The sequence below is a fragment of the Sorex araneus genome, chromosome 3 (assembly GCF_027595985.1).
Source record: "Sorex araneus isolate mSorAra2 chromosome 3, mSorAra2.pri, whole genome shotgun sequence".
Lineage (NCBI taxonomy): Eukaryota > Metazoa > Chordata > Mammalia > Eulipotyphla > Soricidae > Sorex > Sorex araneus.
The window spans coordinates 5,739,699-5,758,254 of NC_073304.1; the positions used below are offsets into that span (position 1 = coordinate 5,739,699).

Sequence of the window (18,556 nt, forward strand, 5' to 3'; positions counted from 1 at the left end):
AACTGCCTGGCCATTAGATAATGGTCTTCATAGGGGTCCCCACCCGTCTCCTCAAAACAGTGAGGGAGGGGCTGGAGCAATAGCACAGCAGGGAGGGTGTTTGCCTTGCACGCAGCCAACCCGGGTTCGATTCCCAGCATCCCATATGGTCCCCTGAGCACCGCCAGGAGTAATTCCTGAGTGCAGAGCCAGAAGTAACCTCTGTGCATCACCAGGTGTAACCCAAAAAGCAGGGGGGAAGGAAAAAAAACCAGAACAGTTAAAGGTTGCGCACTTCGTCGCTGGCCATTCCGTCTGTACCGGGGAGTGAAATCAAGAACACTGGGCAAGACGGGTTCAAAGAAAAGTCCTATCTGATCTGGGCGTAACGAGGCATCCTGGCTGCTGGGGGCGACGCTCCTGAATCCACTGAAAAGCAACAGCGCCACCTGCTGCCGTGAGAGGGGATGGCGGGCCCAGGCTGGCCGGGTGACAGCCTGGGCGCTGAAAGACCCCGGTGGGAAGTGTACAGCGTGTTCCCAAGTGAGGGTGCACGAAGGCAAAACCCAATGGCCAGTAACGTGAGGCACGAATCGTAGCTCAGTTTCCGCTAATGGCACAAATGAGCCCTAAACAACCATCTTTGCTCCCGTAGCCACGCGATGAACTTGTAAGGAAAATCAATATTAACACACACGCAAAAAAAGAGAAAGTCAAAGAACTGTGCTGTTTTTTTTTTTATTGTGTTTTCAATGGAGAAATACATCATCTGTTTACAAAATAGCTCTTGAAAAATACAAGGAGTACAGATACTATAAAACAAAGCAAACTCCAGTCATGAGACACTACGGACGTCATGCGAAAGCAACAGTCTGATCCCCGGGTTATGAAAACTAGAATTAAAAAGTCACTACACAGAAAAGGTCCAAGTTTCCAGCTTGGCAAAACTTGGGTGCAGTTACATGAAACGTTTAATAAACTGAATTCCCCCCTCCCCCCCCGTGTGTAAACAAAATGACAAGACGAAATCTGTGCCTGGCAATTTCAATCTAACTCTGAAGCTACACGAAACACAGACACCTCGTCCTCTTCACCTGTCCGGCGGGGCAGGTCTCCTGGGTGGCGGGAGCAAAGGCAAGGTGACTGTGCAGAGAGCAAAGAGGTGGGACCAAGATTGTGGACTGGACAGTAAGAAGCATGGGGAAAGAAACCTCGATTAATGCAGAGCCTAAGGGGGAAGACTACACTCCAACTTTGGAAAATTAATTTAGAGGGGCGGGGGGAAGAGTTTAAGTAATTGCAGTTTAACATGAAATATGCACACAGGGTAAGGATGGAGCACAATGGAGGACTCGGAAACATGCTCATCGGAAAACTTGGCTAGGGCTGCTGCGTCCAGATTAAGAGAAGAGTGAGTTTATCAACATCTGGCATCCCTCGTACTTCCCAAGGATGAATGTTGTACTGTTCAATTTTGAGGAATTAGGAACTGCTAATCTATTGACAGAATGAAACAAAATTAAGAAGGAGTAGAGAGCTGACTAGATGCCAAGTGCTTGCTAGAAATGATTTTTAAAATGTTTCTAACGTGTAAAAAACCATTTTAAAAATGAAAATTGGTTTAAAATTCTTGGAGAAAAATGCCTTTTTCCCTACGTTTAAAATTGACAACTCTGATACGGACAGGAGTTTTGTGGAGTGTACAAAATTCCTCACACTTAGAGACCAAGTGACCATCCGAGACAGGTGTTTGACACAGGCATTAGCGTGTCCGCCGCAGGAACAGAACTTAGTGTCCCATGTCATGTGGCCACAGGGCCACTGGTTTCATGTCATGGCTTAAGGAAATACTGGCATTTTGTGTTTTATGAAGTCTGGCCTTATGCAAACAAGCAAAAAGGAAAAAAGGGAAAAGAAGCAAGAAGCTTTGTTTCAAGGACGACATACTGAAGGCAAAAAGGATAAAGAGCTTCTTAATAAGCTCAAAGAAAAATAGTTGCTGGCTGATCGCTGATTTGTATGCATTCTAAAACAATTCTATAAATAAAACAAATATATCATTTCTTAATCATGACCCCATCCAAAGCAAGTATTTCCTAATGACTCTTTCAGTGTCGATTCTATGGACCCTTGAGCGGACACTTTATTTGCTGGGTTCCAGGACTGGCCCCGGCGGACTCGGGCTGCTCTCCGTAGCCCGACCGCTCACCGCTGCACAGTGGGGCCCAACTTGGAAGACTAATGGTGAATAAAATCCCTCAAGGAAAAAGGAAAATCCATCAAGCTGAAAATCTAAAATTAGTTCTACTTTCTAATAAAAAAATTACATAAAAGTGCATCATCAGAATAAGGAATTCTTATGCCAGTTTGTATTGCAAGATTCTAAACAATGCATCAAGCTTAACCCAATCCAGATGTAAATTGTGGATACAAATATCGCTTGAGGCTTTTTTGGGGTGCTTTTTTTTAGTTGTGTGTTTGTGTATGCTTTATTTTTTTTAAAGGCAGTAATTTTTGAAATAGTTAATGCAACTGTTGCTAACACAATAATAATAGTACTCCTGGCTTCACATACTAACCTGGACTTCCGATCAAGTGCTGATTAGCCCAGTAAAGGAGGTCACCCAAAAAAAAAAAAAAAAAATCCACTCCCACTCATGTCTAGTCTTGTCCCTCCATTCTCCTTTTTTTTAAGCATTTGAAGACAACAGGTTGAGTTGGCAGATATTGTTTATGGACCCCTGAGGTGGTTTTTACCGATTCAATCTCAGTTTTATTGAATTCTTGATAACAGGAATAGGATTTGCAGGGAGAGCAGGGATATCAGAAAGGTCTGTACTGGATGTTTTCTGAGAACAAAAGCAAAGAACACAACATTGCTCACAGTAATGTACAAAATTCACTTCCCACTGCTTTGCTTCCTAGGAAATAGATGGCACCTCAAAAGAAGTATTAAATATTTAAATAACGTCTAAAATGCTATCAAAATGGCAAATAACATGACTACTGCTATAGGAAATTAGTCCATATATGCAAAATATTTCAAATAATTAAGTAGGAATATTTTAGCAATATGTAGCACTGTAGCACTGTCACCTACGCCTTTCAGAAACACCCGTCACGAAGTTTCTGCAAAGCTGAGTATCCTAACGGTTCCACTAGCAGCTGCTGTATTAACTGTGACGGGAGCACCCCCAAGTGGTAGAACACTTAAAGTTCACCTCAGACACAGGAGCAGCCCTGTCCGTACATTTATTATATTCTGACACTTTAAATTATAAAACAAAATCTATACACCTGAACAGTAAGTTATTCTAAACTTAGGGGAAGTTTCAGAATGTTAACAATCAAACAGAGATGAAGTATTTTTCAAATGTTTTTACACAGAACTTCAGAGTAAGCAGCAGCCAGCTTCAACTGTGAAATAGTCAAACTACACACAGTTCCTCCCACTGGTGCTTCCAAATCATTCTGAAGATCCTATCATTTCATATGTAAATATTTCAAGTTTATCTTAAAATAATAAGGCTCAAAAAGCAAAAATAAATAAATAAATAAATAAATAAATAAATAAATAAATAAATAAATAAGGCTCTCTCGTTGAAAACAGGCCAGTGTTATATATAATCAGCACCTCAGAAATGAACATGTTCCTTATTACCACCAAACAGAATTAATGCTTTCAACCCACATAATTTTTTTAAAGTTGGGTGATTTTCTTTCTCTAAATGACCCTACAAATCTTTTAATTGGAAGGAAAACTTGATCCCGACTCTGTACTCGGGGATTACTCCTGGCAGGGCTCGAGGCACACGAAGTGCCGGGGACTGAAGCCGGCTCAGCCGTCTGCAAGGCAAGCTCCCGGCCTCAGTGCTACAGCTCTGGCCCCGGAAGGAAGATGCCAGAGGCGGGAGACACTACTAGTGTAAGAGCTAGTAGTAAGTAAGAGCCTCACGTCTGGCTGATCCCACTCAATCCCCGGCACTACACAGGGTCCTGAGCAACACTGGCAGTGGACCCTAAACAGAGAGTCAGGATGGACCCTATCTCCAGGTATTGTCCAGAAAAAGAATTTAAAAAAGAAAAAAAGCTAACTCATGCACAATACCTAGAAGGCTTCAAATAAATGCTCCCGGCAGTAAGCAGAGGGCGGGAGTGCACGCCCTGCATATACCTGAGGCACAGGAGGACCCAGCCGTGCAGGAATGACGCTGTGCCCCTGTACAGTGGGCCTCGGCACGAAAGCTTAAGGCCTGCAGGGCCAGTCCAACTACACTGCAGGTGGCCAAGCTGGGGACCCCTAAAGCACTGCTTGGGAGGCCTAAAATATAAAGTAAAACAGACAGGAAGCAAAAAAAAAAAAAAGTCATCATGATCAACAGAGAAATAACACTCGGTAGCATACTTGTTCTGTTATTTTGGAGATGCTAATCAACTTGCTGTGTTCTTTAAGGAGACATTACTTTGATACCTTATCAGAATTTGACCTAGACCTTGGTGTTCATAAAATCTGAAAGGGTTCAAGAATACAACTAAAATATAAAAACATTCAAGTTTTAACAACTAATTTAAAAAGATTCAATATAAAAATTATATTCCCATGCCTGATACATGCACGGGAATATAATTTTCTAGGACAACAAAACATCATTTAAAAAAGCAACAGGTGGGGCCGGAGCGACAGCACAGCAGGTAGGGCGTTTGCCTTGCACGCGGCCAACCCGGGTTCGATCCCCGGCATCCCATATGGTCCCCCAAGCACTGCCAGGAGCAATCCTGAGTGCAAAGCCAGGAGTAACCCCTGAGCATTGCTGGGTGTGACCCAAAAAGCATAAATAAATAAATAAATAAATAAAAAGCAACAGGTTACAAATGAGAAATTGAAAAATTAGGTCAAAGGACAGAAATTATTAAAAATTTAAAAATCAGAGCAAGAAAGATAGTGCAGTGAGTAAGGGTTGATACCTGGGACCACATATGGTCCCTTGAGTTTTGCCAGGAGTTATCCCTGAGCACAGATCCAGGAGAAAGCCCTGAGCACCACCGGGTGTGGCCAAAAACAAAAACCAAAAGGGAGAAAGATCAGAGAGCCAGAGAGAAGTTAACGGGGTTAAGGTGCTAGGCTTCCATGCCTCGTACTTCGTATAGGATCCCAAATACTGCCAGAAGTGACCCAAACCCTCTCCTGAAAATACATTAAAAAATAAAAAGATCCTACTGACCTTACAAAAGAACCCTGAAAAAAATTTTTTTAATTTTCATAATTGACTCTTACCTATAAAAAAAAATATCTTTGTATGAAAACTGCAAATCAGTGAGGATTTAAATAACATAAACTTCCAATAACATAAAAGGGATTAAGCTATAGCATATCCACAGTACAAAATAATGGTCCCATCAAACTCTACCTTTAAACTATAAAAAAATAAATTAGGAGGCTAGGCAGGTGATTTCTCTCACAGAACTTACTGGCCTACACACACGCATTCCATCTAGCACCCGAACCTTAGAACATCCACCAAACTCTCTTTGCTTTTTGCACTCAATACCTGCGAGGCCAACAGAGAAGCCGCTGTCTGAATAGTTTCTGAGTGAGTTGTACTTGTCTCTGTATCAAGTTGTTCCTGCGAGACAAAGAGGACAAGGGAGGAAAAGACTTTAAGAAGAACAACAAAACCATGTTGGCAGCTAATAAAGAGGGAAGATGAAAATCGAGAAAAACGTGACTGAAATTATCATTACCCCTAGACAGAGGTTATCTTACCACTTGAGATTTGCCTATTTAAGCCCTAGTTCAAAAATTTCATGACTTTCCAACTAACTCCAACTTCACCGTCGTAAGCAAAAGTAATTAAAGACACAAACAGGTACATTATGAAATGCTGTCTGGAGAAAAAAATTAACAGAACACAAACCCCAGGTTTCTTCATTATACAATTAAGTAGTCACTATTAAATAAAAGTAAAGCCCAAACCTTCTTCCGTGTCTTTTATTAAAAGTAGAAAATGCCAGGGCAGCGGAGACAGCACAGCAGGGAGTATGCCTGCTTGTGCAGACAACACAGGCCTGGTCCCCACGGCACAGAGACAGGAGTAAGCCCTGAGCACCGCAGGGTGTCACCCAAGAACAAATACAGAAGTAAACTCCCGTCCTCCTCCCAAATAATGCACCAGGTACAGCATACAGGGGATTTGCCTTTGATCTCCGGCACCCATCTGGTCCCGCAAGCCCACCAGGAGTGAGCTCTCAGCTAGAGCGAGGAGAAAGCCCTAAGCACTGCCAGGTGTGGCTCCCTGACCAAAAAATTAAAATTAAAAAAAATCAATGCACAGGGCTGGAGCGATAGCACAGCAGGCAGGGCATTTGCCTTGCACGCAGCCAACCCGGGTTCGATTCCCAGCATCCCATACGGTCCCCTGAGCACCACCAGGAGTAATTCCTGAGTGCAGAGCCAGGAGTAACCCCTGTACATCGCCAGGTGTGATCCAAAAAGAAAAAAGAAAAGAAAAAAAAAATCAACACACAAATTCTACCTAAATACAAATACATTAGTAAGTGAATCACAGCATTTCTCGGCTATAAATTTTTTTAAAGTACAAATAAACAGGGGCTGGAGCGATAGCAGAGTGGGTAGGGCGTTTGTCTTGCAAGCAGCCCACCTGGGTTCAAATCCCAGCATCCCATATGGTCCCCTGAGCACCACCAGGAGTGATTCCTGAGTGCAGAGCCAGGAGTAACCCCTGTGCGTGGCCGGGTGTGACCAAAAAAGAAAAATAAAATAAATAAATGAACATAGGCTGGATCAGATAGTACAGGAAGTAAAGTGCTGGCCTTCCATGTGGCTGGCCCCAGTTTTAATTCCTGACACCACATAACCATCCCAGAGCACACCAGGAGTGGCCCCCCAAATGTAAGTCAACAATAAATTCCATTTCTATTAAACAATATATACAACAATGATGAAATACGAACTCTTTTTGAAACAGAAGAGTGAAAGGGTGTAAGCAGAACTGGGCGCCTGCCTTGAACACGGCGACCCACGTTTGATCCCTGGCATCTCATATGGTCCAACCTTTGTCGTCCCCCCTCCCGCAGAAACTCCCCGGGACTGACCCCTGAGAAGAGCAAAGTGTAAAACCCTGAGCACCAGAGGATGTGTAGAAATAGAGGAAATACAGTATTTTAGGAGCACAATCTGGCAATGCAGAGATCAGAACATTACAGTAATCTATGTGCTGTGGTAATTCTACTTATTATAATGAAATGAACATGAAATAGATGGCAATATTTAGCTGGCGATATTACAGAGGAAGGGTGCAATTTTCTTTTTTTGAATGGACATAACTGGAATGATTATGTAAAATATGATACCAGTCTTAAAATAGCATTCTATGCAGCTATTAATATTTTATATAGTATACAACGACATGAACGATGTTTGCTGATTTGTAGGGTGAACAGATATTTGAGAACAAAAGGTACTAGTGTGAACGAGTACATAAAGTCTACCGACATCAAAGAGTATCTGTGAAAATACCAACGGCAGTGAGAAGGGCGTGTCCACAGAGATTTGAACAGTACAGGGGCTAAGGCGTTGGCCTTGCGCTCGAGGCAGACCCAGGACAGTAACCCTGGCACTACCTAGGGTCCCCTCAGCACTGCCGGGGACACTCTGAGCAGAGCCAGGAGGAGTCCCCAGGCACCGCTGGGTGTGGCCTAAACCATGCTCAACCACCCCCCCCCCAAAAAAAAAAAAAGTGGGATAATTCTGGGGCAAAGAGGAACACTTTCAAGTTTTCTACAAGGAGAAAAAACCTTAAAGCCTTCGGTTCATCTTAATTTCTTGAGAAAAAAGTAAACCCCTGTCCCAACGCTGGCCTGAAGGCAATCCCCCTAGGTGCCACTTCCCGCCGGAGCCTAGCCAAGCTGCTTGTCCAAACACATCCCATTCCCATGCCGACAGTGACCTCTTCAGAGGCTTGCCGGACCCCGTCTCCTTCAATCCCCTGGAGCAAGCATTATGTCCGCAGTCAGAGACCATAGTACCCTACAAACCACCCCAGCCTTCCTCAGTCTTTATTTCCTTTGGTAATGGGTCAATCGCTCGCCCTCTTAAGCTCTTGAAAAGGTGCAATATTCCTCTCACTGTCCTCGGTCCCAAGGGAACACATTACCAAAGGTCTAGGGTTTCCATCATTTTAGAAATTCAATTTCAACACAATATATTAACATTTAAAAGGGACAAGTACATCTCTAAAAATTAATCTGAAACCTGTAAGACAAAGTACAGTGTCTAGGGGCCTAGCTGCTGTCTGTGTACCCCAGGCTAAAGCAGTATACCTTGGCCTGTTTATCATGTCCACTCAAAGCAAGAGTCCCCAAGGCCACAGCAGTATACCTTGGTCTCTGTTTCAGCAATGTCCACTCAAGGCCACAGAGTCCCCCACGGCTACAGCAGTGTACCTTGGCCTGCTTTAGCACGTCCACTCAAAGAAACACAGTCCCCCAAGGCTAAAGCAGTATACCTTGGCTTCTGTTTTAGCATGTCCACTCAAATCAACACAGTTAGCATCTTCACTTGTTTCATCCTGTTTTTAAAAAAAGAAGCTTTATTCTCGAAAATGAAAAATTTAGATTATCTGCCAATCAATCCTATAGCTTACTGAAAAGTCTAAACTGAAACAAATTACCCTAGAAAGCAAGCTCATACATAGACCACCTGGGACATTTCAAGTGACAGAGCACAAGTCTTTCAAGTGTGAGGACCTGGATTCAATCTCTGGTACCAGGACCCCCGGGAGAAAATCCAGCCCCCACAAAAAGCAAAAGAGCAAAGAGCTAGAAATCATCAGAAAAAAAGGCAGAAGGAAACAGTCATTTCGTGTTCCAAAACTAACCCAGATTTCTAATTTTCAGTAGAAAGAATTTTGACCAATTTCCCAAGAACCTCAAGCATTAAGCGATCCTGTAGTATCAAGGGCCATGGAAACCTCCAAAGCTCCCCATAAACCACGAAAGCGAAAGCAGCAGAGGAGGGGCCAGAGCAACAGACAGCAGGCAGGGCGTCTGCCTCGCACAAGGCTGACCCAGGGGCCCCGGCATCCCACCTGGCACCCCACGAGCAAGGACAGGAGTGATTCCTGAGTGCAGAGCCACGAGTAAGCCCTGAGCACCGCTGGGTGTGGGCCAAAGAGCCAAAAATGCAAAAGAAAAAAGAAAGGAAGTAGCCTGGAAGAAGCTATCAAAGGATCAGTCCCCCGAGAGACGGGAAGAAGCCCCCCAGGCGACCGCTGAGCTGAAACCGCGCTCCAGACAGAGTCTGCGCCAGGGCGTCACTGAGAAGGGCAAACACAGGCCACCCTGAAGCATCACCCAAGACTTCTCTAGAGCTTTCCACCTGGTTCGCTGTCAATTCTGGCCCGCGAAAGGCTTTCTTCCACTGGATTTTAAAGAAAAACCCGCATTCCAAAGGCTAACATACAGATACCTCTTCTGTTCTGGCTTTCTTGGGACTCTCTTCTTTATGAGGGGAGGATGTCCTCTTGACTCCAACTACAGGATTAGGGATCTTCGTTGCTGCATTTCCTGAAGGTCTAGGTGGTGGGTTAACCAGACGTGCTGGAGGAACAGCTCTGGAGACCGTAGGCTTTGGTGGTGGTGAAATGGCTGGTTGTGTGGCAGTCTGAGGAATGCTTTCACTCGATGGCCCTGAAGCACACGAAGGCAGGAATTACACTCTATCAGAATCAAATGATAAGCTTTAAGCTCCCCCGAATTTGATTTCACTGAAAATGATACAGATAATAAAATGGTATTTAAAAACTTTAGCTAATATGCATGAGCCCTTATGTTCAATCTCCACCAGCAGAAAATAAAATCATTTCTAAATTTTGTGTCTGGGGCCACCTCTGCCCGTGCTCCGGCATCTCTCCTGGAGTCTGGGAGTCCTCAGGTTATGGCAAGACGGAATCAGCGTCAGCAGCGTGACGGGAAGGCCGTAATCCCCGCGCTACCTCTCCAGTCCCCAAAAGTCAGATAAATTATAAACGACTGAGTTCAAATTCTTTAGCAACAAAGTCACCTTTTAAAATGAGGTCAAACCCAATATAAAGTAAGCACTCTCCACTTGTCAGAACAATGTCCTCACCCCCTGAGCTTTCACTGGAACTGACTTGTGGCACAGAAACTTCAGTAGCCTGGATGTTGGTCACAGAGGCTGCCGTCACAGCTGGAGCAGGACTGTTTCTGCTAGAGAGCGCCAAAACAGAAAGCAAAACTCAGCAACAAAATCGAACATGTACAGAGTTCTTTTAGGTTATAACTCTGTAATTTTACTTCTCATATGTATATCAGTGTCTGATTTTGATGAAATCAAAGCAGCCAAAAGCATATCAACATTCTAAAGCCATAGCTGTCCAACAAACCTTTCCGTGAACATGATCAAGTCCAGTATCTGCACCAGACCTACCGGGATGCTGTGTCACCCACCCACCATACTGTAGCATTTTCTAGTTCATTCTTTGCCAGAGAAATCCTACTCGGTCCCTTTGCCACTGGTTGTACTTTAACAACTCAATTTTCAAAACCGCCTTTTCAAAATTTACATAGTATGTCAAGAGGAGACAAATAGTTAAGAAAATATGACACAATAGTGATAATTCCATCCAGAGAGCAGAGCCATGAGCATCACGAGGCGTGGCCCTAAAGCCAAGACAAAGGGGGGTAGGGGAATGACAAATGCAAAGGTCAAGGGAAAACACGAAGAAAACCAAATCTGTGTTCTGATGTCCAAAAATGATATTTGATGTCAAAAAAGGCTATGGCTCTACAGGAAGTGGAGACTTCTTAAAAACACTAGGAGGAGGGGGCCGGAGCGATAGCACAGCGGGTAGGGCGTTTGCCTTGCACACGGCCAACCCGGGTTCGATCCCCGGCATCCCATATGGTCCCCCAAGCACCTCCAGGAGTAATTCCTGAGTGTAAAGCCAGGAGTAACCCCTGAGCATCGCTGGGTTGTGACCAAAAAAAAAAAAAAAAAGCTGTGCAACAGTCCCACGGCAGAGGGGTGCTTCCATCCCTCTTTTCTGGTGTACTTCCACCACTCATTTCCAGCACTACTGGCCGTGGGAGAACCTCAATACAGGAGCTGAGAGGAAATGTGATGCTAACACTCTAGTATTTTTTAAAAATATTTCTTAATTGAGGTACTGTAATTTACAAAGTTATTCATAGCCCCCAACTTTACATTCAGCCATGATCCAATTCCACGTGTAGCTTTTCCAAGCTCAGATCTCAAACCCCATCACGCCAGTGCCAGAGATCACTCCCGCCTGGGCTCCGGGGCCATACGGGGTGTGAGGGACCAAACCCAGATCAGCCGCCTTGCGAGGCAAACACTGTAGCCAGTGGCCTATCACTCTGGCTCCAACTCTTTTTTTTTTTTTTTTGGCTTTTTGGGTCACACCCGGCAATGCACAGGGGTCATTCCTGGCTCACGCACTCAGGAATTATCCCTGGCGATGCTCAGGGGACCATATGGGATGCTGGGATTCGAACCTGGGTCAGCGGCGTGCAAGGCAAACGCCCTCCCCGCTGTGCTATCGCTCCAGCCCCCCTGGCTCCAACTCTTTAGCATCTTAAGACATACCTGTCCCAAAACGAAAGACAAAAATAGGACCAAAATGTCACTGTCCCGAAGGCTAAAATTAAATTGTTCTCTAAAGAAACAATCTCAAGATGCAACAGGAATAAGGTTTTATCTATATACTCTCACAAGCATGTACCTGCTCTGTCCCACTGGGCTTCCGTACGTACCCCTGAGAGCTGCCAGAACTGTTCAATGGACTGGTCTTCATAGCACTGGTGGGTGAAGGCACAGACATGCTGTTATCACTGTCCATGGACAAGTCAAGGCTGCTGTCATTCAGAGGGGTTAACCTGACACCTTCTGTTGAATGCTGAAATCACACAAAATTCAAGTATATTTTTATTTTACTTAGATCTTAAGAACATGAATGCCTTTTACATAAATGATATTTATTTCTACTGTAAGACACAATACTAAGTAGACCAAAAAAAAAAAAAAAAGTGTGACGCTTCCTACGAAAGGGAAGTCTGAGAGACACATACTTCCTGACTTCCAAGAGCTTTGACTTAAGCTACTTTCAAAAGGAAAGGAGTAAATAATGCTACATGGAACATACACAGTCAATGTACATCACAGTGAAAATTTAAAAGTGTTGCATTATGAAAATACATAAGCCTTTATCAGGACTATAAACGTATATGCATATAAATTAGAAAAAATATAACATTAACCGTAACAGGGTTAGAAGAAATTTGTTTACAAATTTCTAGTAGGATTGCAAGAAATTTGTTTACAGATTTTATTCTACAATAAACATAAAAATATAATTTAAAACATTTATCAAGTATACTCAAAATGCCACTATTTATAAATAAATGAGACTGTCTGAAACCAAGAAATTTCAAGTGCTCAAAGTACAATTTAGAATTTAGCCATAATACAATTAACAGTACAGAATAAAAAGCAGAAGCAATTTTCTGAAAACAATTTTCCTAATTCTAAAAAACTAAGTATTCAAAAAGTTACTCAATGTAAGATAGGCTAGCTTGAGGCTCTTCTGGTCGATTGGTTGGTTTTACTGGGCCACACCAGACAGTGCTCAGGGCTTACTTCTGGCTCTGCACTCAGGGACCACTCCCAGCCAGGCTTCAGGGACATACGGGGCCAGGGATTAAACCCAGGTCAGTTGCATGCAAGGCAAATATTGTACCCACAAGCTAATAGCTTTCCAAGTGATCCTATGGAATGAAATGCAATTTCCAAAGTGATTTAGTTTCTGCAATCAACCCAATTATAATACCACACTGATGCACTGATGTCTTCAGCTTTCAAAAAAAAAAAAAAAAAACTGGAATATGTTTAATGCTCACTTACCTAAGGAACAATTTTAATGAAAGCAACATGCACTTTGACAACAACTTACAACCCATGTACGGGAGTCTATGGATGCATGCTCTCTGACTTCCCAAATGGGAATCTTTGTAGTGCTCCAGAAGCACCATTTTCATTTATGATTCAATAGTGATCAAAAAGGGAACATGAGGGGCTGGAGCAATAGCACAGCAGGTAGGGCGTTTGCCTTGCACATGGCCGACCTAGGTTCGATTCCCAGCATCCCATATGGTCCCCTGAGCACCGCCAGGGGTGATTCCTGAGTGCAGAGCCAGGAGTAACCCCTGTGCACCGCTGAGTGTGACCCAAAAGGCCAAAAAAAAAAAAAAAGGGAACATGAAACTTGGCAGAAGTGAGAGGAGGAAACAGTATTACTTGCTTACGAAGGAAAATTCCCTCATATCCTAAATAAGAAACTTTCCTGTGCAAAAACACTATGGATTTCACCCTCCACCACATAAGGATCTGAACTTGAGCTAGTGAAAAGAAGAAGCTGAAGACATCGGTGTGGTATTATGATCACAATGACTTCAGAAACGAAGTCAATTTGGAAATCACCTTTCATTCCACAGAATCATTTGGAATGCTGTTAGCCTGTGGGCCAGGTAATAAAAGCGGTGAGAGAGCTGGTCACCGTGGGAATGATCAATGTGCGTGTGTGGATGTTTTTAACAGGTCTTTCCGAACAAAAGGATCACACTTAAGTGACTCTGCCTCTGCTCGGTCACCCATGTAAATTTAACAGACTTCAACACCAGGAAGTGTGGGAATGCTCAACACTGCTGCCTAAAGACAACACAGACACACAAATACACACACACACACACACACACACGGACAAACCTAAGTCACAGCACATACTAACATGACATTTGGCAAGGTTTTGACTTTGCTTCTTCTATGAAAGAAGCAACACCAGGCCTGCAAGGTAACTCAAAGGGCTGGCGCACACGCTTGGCATGAAGCGATGCCCGCCGCCACCCCCGCTGGATACTCCTCCAACAAGGCGGAGGACCAAAGGCTGACAAGTGAAGGGAGACACTCAGGAGCCGCTGACTCTTGAAATATAGAAATCTGGGAACCCAGCGCTACGGTATGCTTGTATGAGTGATGGGCAATTGCCATGTACATGACTGACCCGGGTTTGATCCCCAGCATCCCAGACGGCCCCTGAACACCGTCAGGAGTGATCCCTGAGCGTAAAGCCAGGAGCCGGCCTGAGCACTGCCAGTAGTGCAAAAACCAAAAATTTTCTTTACACAAAACAAATCAGAAACTTGGTACAGTGCATTGCAAATAGTTAATAAAATGACACTAATGATAGCAAAAAAGACTGATGGATCTAGATAAATCTCTGAATACCTATTTACTTTGTAAAAGCAAGAATTATTTTCCAGCACAAACTTGTAAATAATCTAAACAAACATCAGGTGATAGATTTATCAATCACAGTGATTATATAAGGTGTGGCCCCAAACAAAGCAGCCAGTGTCTGTAATTTAAAGGAATCTGAGTATTTGCAATATAGTTAGCATATGAACATGAAGGCCACAAAAATCTAAGTTTTTATGAAAAACTTTGAAAATGCGTGTGAGCACTGTATAGTCTGTGTGGGTAAAACCCACGACATTAGGGTCAAGATACAGTGGGCAGGGCAATTTCCTTGCACACATCTGACTCAAGTTCAATCCTCAGCACCCCAGATGGACCCCTGAGCCCATCAGGGTTGGTCCCTGAGCACAGCCAGGTGAGCTGCACCCCTAACCCCGAAAACAAAAACTCCAAAATGAAGATATTAAGTATAGCTATTACTAGATAATGAGTATGGTTAGTTTCTTTGAGAAACTAAATTTTTAGAGTTAATATTCTTATCATTGTTTCTTTTTCTATTCCAGAAGATTTTATCTCTAGGATATTAAAAAACAGAATTTTAAAAATTGATGAAAATTATATACTACTTGTTTTATATGACAATTGATCATAAACGGGAGTCATAAAAGGGTTCTGAAAGCCGAACTACTTCAGTAATGAAATGGCCATTACAGTTAAAAACAAAGTGTCAAAAAATTATCTATTCACATTCTCTTCTAAAACCAAATAAACGTATCTTTTTATACATATTAAACATTTAAGTACGGCTGCTTAAATCTAATAATATAGCACATCAAGGAAAAGTAAGAGACAAATGCTTTGCTTGATACTTTAAACATAAAATTGCCCAATGGTAGATTTTCTGTTGAATGTGTTTCACAATAACACATTTAATGAAACTTAAAAATTAAATTTTACACCTTAAAACTCTAAGTGCCCTAGCCCCAGACTATGCACTACAATGATGGTGATTAAAACAGAATCAAGCCTTAAGGCCTTTATTTGCTAATTTATGCCAAGCACAAATCCATCCACCACTTACACATAGTTATCCTAATATGCCCTACACTAGTGCTTAGGCAAATCAAGAACACGAAGTTACACATGTCCCAGTTCGGAATGGTGAACATCTAGTCTTTCCCCTGTATCTCCCACCACAACATAAGACTTACTGTAGTACTCACTTCACTGTAACATCTATACTTGTATCTACGATATACCCAGACTCAAAATACTACAACCTGTCAATTCTCTTTGAGAAATGTGCATGAAAGCAGATGCCCTCTTAGCTCAATTTCCTTTTCATAGCCCCAGTGACCATCCATTATGTTAAAAACCATGGTTATCATTCCCTAACATATAGCTTTAATTTTATACACCTTTAAATAAGATATTTTAATGATTTAATTTTTAAATTTAAATAAGATATTTTAATTTTTTTAAACTTGTGGACGTCAAGTAGAAGATACTCATATGCATCCACCTTAAGTGTAGCTAGGTCTTGTTCATTTTTACTGCTGTAATCCATTACAGAAACTAGCACCTATTTTTTAAAACTACTAACAGTGAAAGTGTAATTGTTACCTCTGCACTCAAATTCCCAGATGTCCTCTACCCGAAGTCCACGGAAATACACGGCTACTGGACAAACCAGGAAGCACTAACATGGGAATGCCATACTACATGGCACTCCTGCAGCTGTCAATTATCTTGTAATCCTATTTCTAACATCTTTAATATGCATGGAGAATTCTTATCAAGATAAAGCCTATTTGCTTTTTAAAGTAAAAAATTTGATTCCAAATCTATACAATTTAGTATTTTGTTTTTACAGGAAAAGACACTACATACTGATGCAGGATATTATAAGGTTAAGAAGGACAGAGTTTGAGGAGAGAGTGCGCGTATGTGTGAAACAAAGCTATGCAACACCATTACTAAGGTATCTGACACCCAAGGGAGGTGTGTGCAGGAGACCCGGTGAAAAGCAGTTTCACGTGCCAGAACTGCTCCCCCCAGAGACCAACGATGTGAGCTGTTTCAGACGACATTAACCTTAACCTAAACGTAAAGTACCTGATGCATAGGAACATTGTTAGTAATGCTTTTGTAAGTATTTTCTACATTTACCTTTTTCTTTTTCTGAAGCACATGATTAGGTAGCAGCTGATGGAGTTGCTTTCTTTTTACATGCATTGCAGCAATTTTCATATCCACCTCAAACATCTTGCTGTTTATTGCTTGCCTATGAACTATACAATTAGGAAATTGTTACAAGACACAGAAACATCTTAATAAGGCAGTCAGACACACTCAGGAGAAGCTATTCTGAATAGGCATCACTTTTCCATTAATACTGAATCCATAAAACCATCAAAAGTTATCTCTAACTTAACATTTATTAATGAGCAAATTCTAAGTGTCTTTTTTAAAATAAGGTATGGAAAAGAACAAAGTGCATTATTCTCCCAGTGTAATAATTGAAAGGTATTAACAATCAGAGATTAACTCTTCTAAAAATGGAAAAACTGGCAAAGGGATTCTCAAATCCTATACTCATATAATAGTGAAATAAAAAATTCAAATTCAAGTATGTAATAAGTGCAATAAAACCTAAAAATACCTTTCCAAGTCTGCCATGAAAATAATGTCCTATTTTTATATCACAGAAACGGGGGTGGGTTAGAGTGCAGACGTTTAGGAGCCTGTCTAGCGCGTGGCTCTGGCCATGACCTTGGTTCCAACCCTGTACTTCATCTGCCCCCCCCCCCCCCCGAGCTCAGGGCCAGGGGTGGGCCCCGTGCACCTCTGGCTCCCACATGAAGAACAGCCCAACGGCAAGCCCCGAGGTGGCCGTGGTGCTGCCCAGCTCAGCAGCTCTGCACTCGGTCCTTCCACTGACCGCCTGCCCAGCTGCCGAGAATGGCCCCCCTCCCTCACCCCCCACATAAGAACCACACAATTTAGTCCTAAAGGGAAAACAGAAATGTCAGTTCTTTATGCTAGACCAAATACTTATTGAGCACAGGCCTTCGGAGTCCGTAACTCTAGTAGGGAGGCCCTGATAAACAGGAAAATACATGTTCAGAGTCGGAGTGAAGATACAGCAAGTGGAACACTGGCCTCTCGTGCAACTGACCCAGGTCCGTTTCCCGGCAGCCCACAGGGTCCCTGAGACCCGCCAGGAGTGGCCCTTGAGCACAGAACCAGGAATAAGTCCTGAGCACTACCAGGTCTGGCCCAAATAGGAAAATAAACCAAAAATTAAAGTATATTTTCTACTAGTTGGTGGTTAAGTCCAATGAAGGAAAACTGTATAGGGAGAAAGGAAGCTCAGTCTGAATTGCCGGTAAATGAACATTCCAGAAAGAGCCAACGTTCAAGGAAGAAATAAGGGGCCATCCCTCACAAGTTATAATCAATCGTCTATTTCTGACACACAAGATTCCTTTTCGGGGGGGATGGGGCGGGTCACAGATGCCTGTGCTCTTACTCCTGGCGGGCTCGGGAACCTCTGAGGTGCTGAGAGGTTCTCGGCGAACTTCTCCAGCCCTGAAGTCTTTCTTAAACCTGGCACGAAACCTCATCTGACAGACAACAGAAAATGAACAGTGGATGGTCATTTGGTGTCTACCTTTGCTTAATGTAAGTATCAAACATATTCCAAGAACTATTTAGTTTTTGACTACTAAAAATTTAGTCTCTGACTACTAAGAATGCTGCCTCAGGTCCTACTGGGAACATTCCTAGCCTTATCACCTCTTATCCTCCTATCACATGATTCCTAAGACATATTTAGAGGGCCCAATCACAGGCTTACAAACCACAGGAATGAAAGTCAAACTCGGACTTTCACTCTGTGCGAGATGGGTAGTCATTACAGTTTCACCAGGTATGACAGGATTTGCCTTAGATTCATTTTAGATGCTGAGAAAAGGTAAAGATAGAAAAGGCAAAATAAGGGCATTAATCCAACAGAGCAGAGGATTATATTTAGGATGACAGCAAGAAAAAAAAGGAAAAAGAAATCTGAATGTATCCTAAAAGCAGACGCAAAATAAAAGTGGATAAATAGCAAGTACGGGGTCGGGGCTGGAGCGACAGAACAGCAGGTAGGGTGCTTGCCTTGCACGCACAGATCCCGGTTCAATCCATGGCAGCCCATATGGCCCCCTGAGCCCTGCACACACTCAGGAGTAAGCCCTGAACGCTGCTGGTGCTGGTGAG

The 18,556-nt window shown here is 42.9% G+C and overlaps 1 protein-coding gene across 2 annotated transcripts in view; it reads right to left on the reverse strand.

The window, feature by feature from the left end:
- Positions 1 to 701: 701 nt before the first annotated feature.
- PAPOLA (poly(A) polymerase alpha) overlaps positions 702 to 18,556 on the reverse strand; it is a 61,726-nt gene continuing 43,871 nt past the window's right edge. The window contains exons 16-22 of one of the 2 annotated variants that reach the window (XM_055133918.1): positions 16,460 to 16,581; positions 11,794 to 11,936; positions 10,127 to 10,227; positions 9,467 to 9,687; positions 8,505 to 8,567; positions 5,529 to 5,603; positions 702 to 2,828 (exon numbers count right to left, since the gene is read on the reverse strand). In XM_055133918.1, coding sequence (XP_054989893.1) covers positions 2,733 to 2,828; positions 5,529 to 5,603; positions 8,505 to 8,567; positions 9,467 to 9,687; positions 10,127 to 10,227; positions 11,794 to 11,936; positions 16,460 to 16,581 — 821 coding nt within the window. In that variant the 3' untranslated portion in view covers positions 702 to 2,732. The remainder of the gene's footprint in view (positions 2,829 to 5,528; positions 5,604 to 8,504; positions 8,568 to 9,466; positions 9,688 to 10,126; positions 10,228 to 11,793; positions 11,937 to 16,459; positions 16,582 to 18,556) is intronic. The other variant, XM_055133919.1, reaches the window with a different exon arrangement.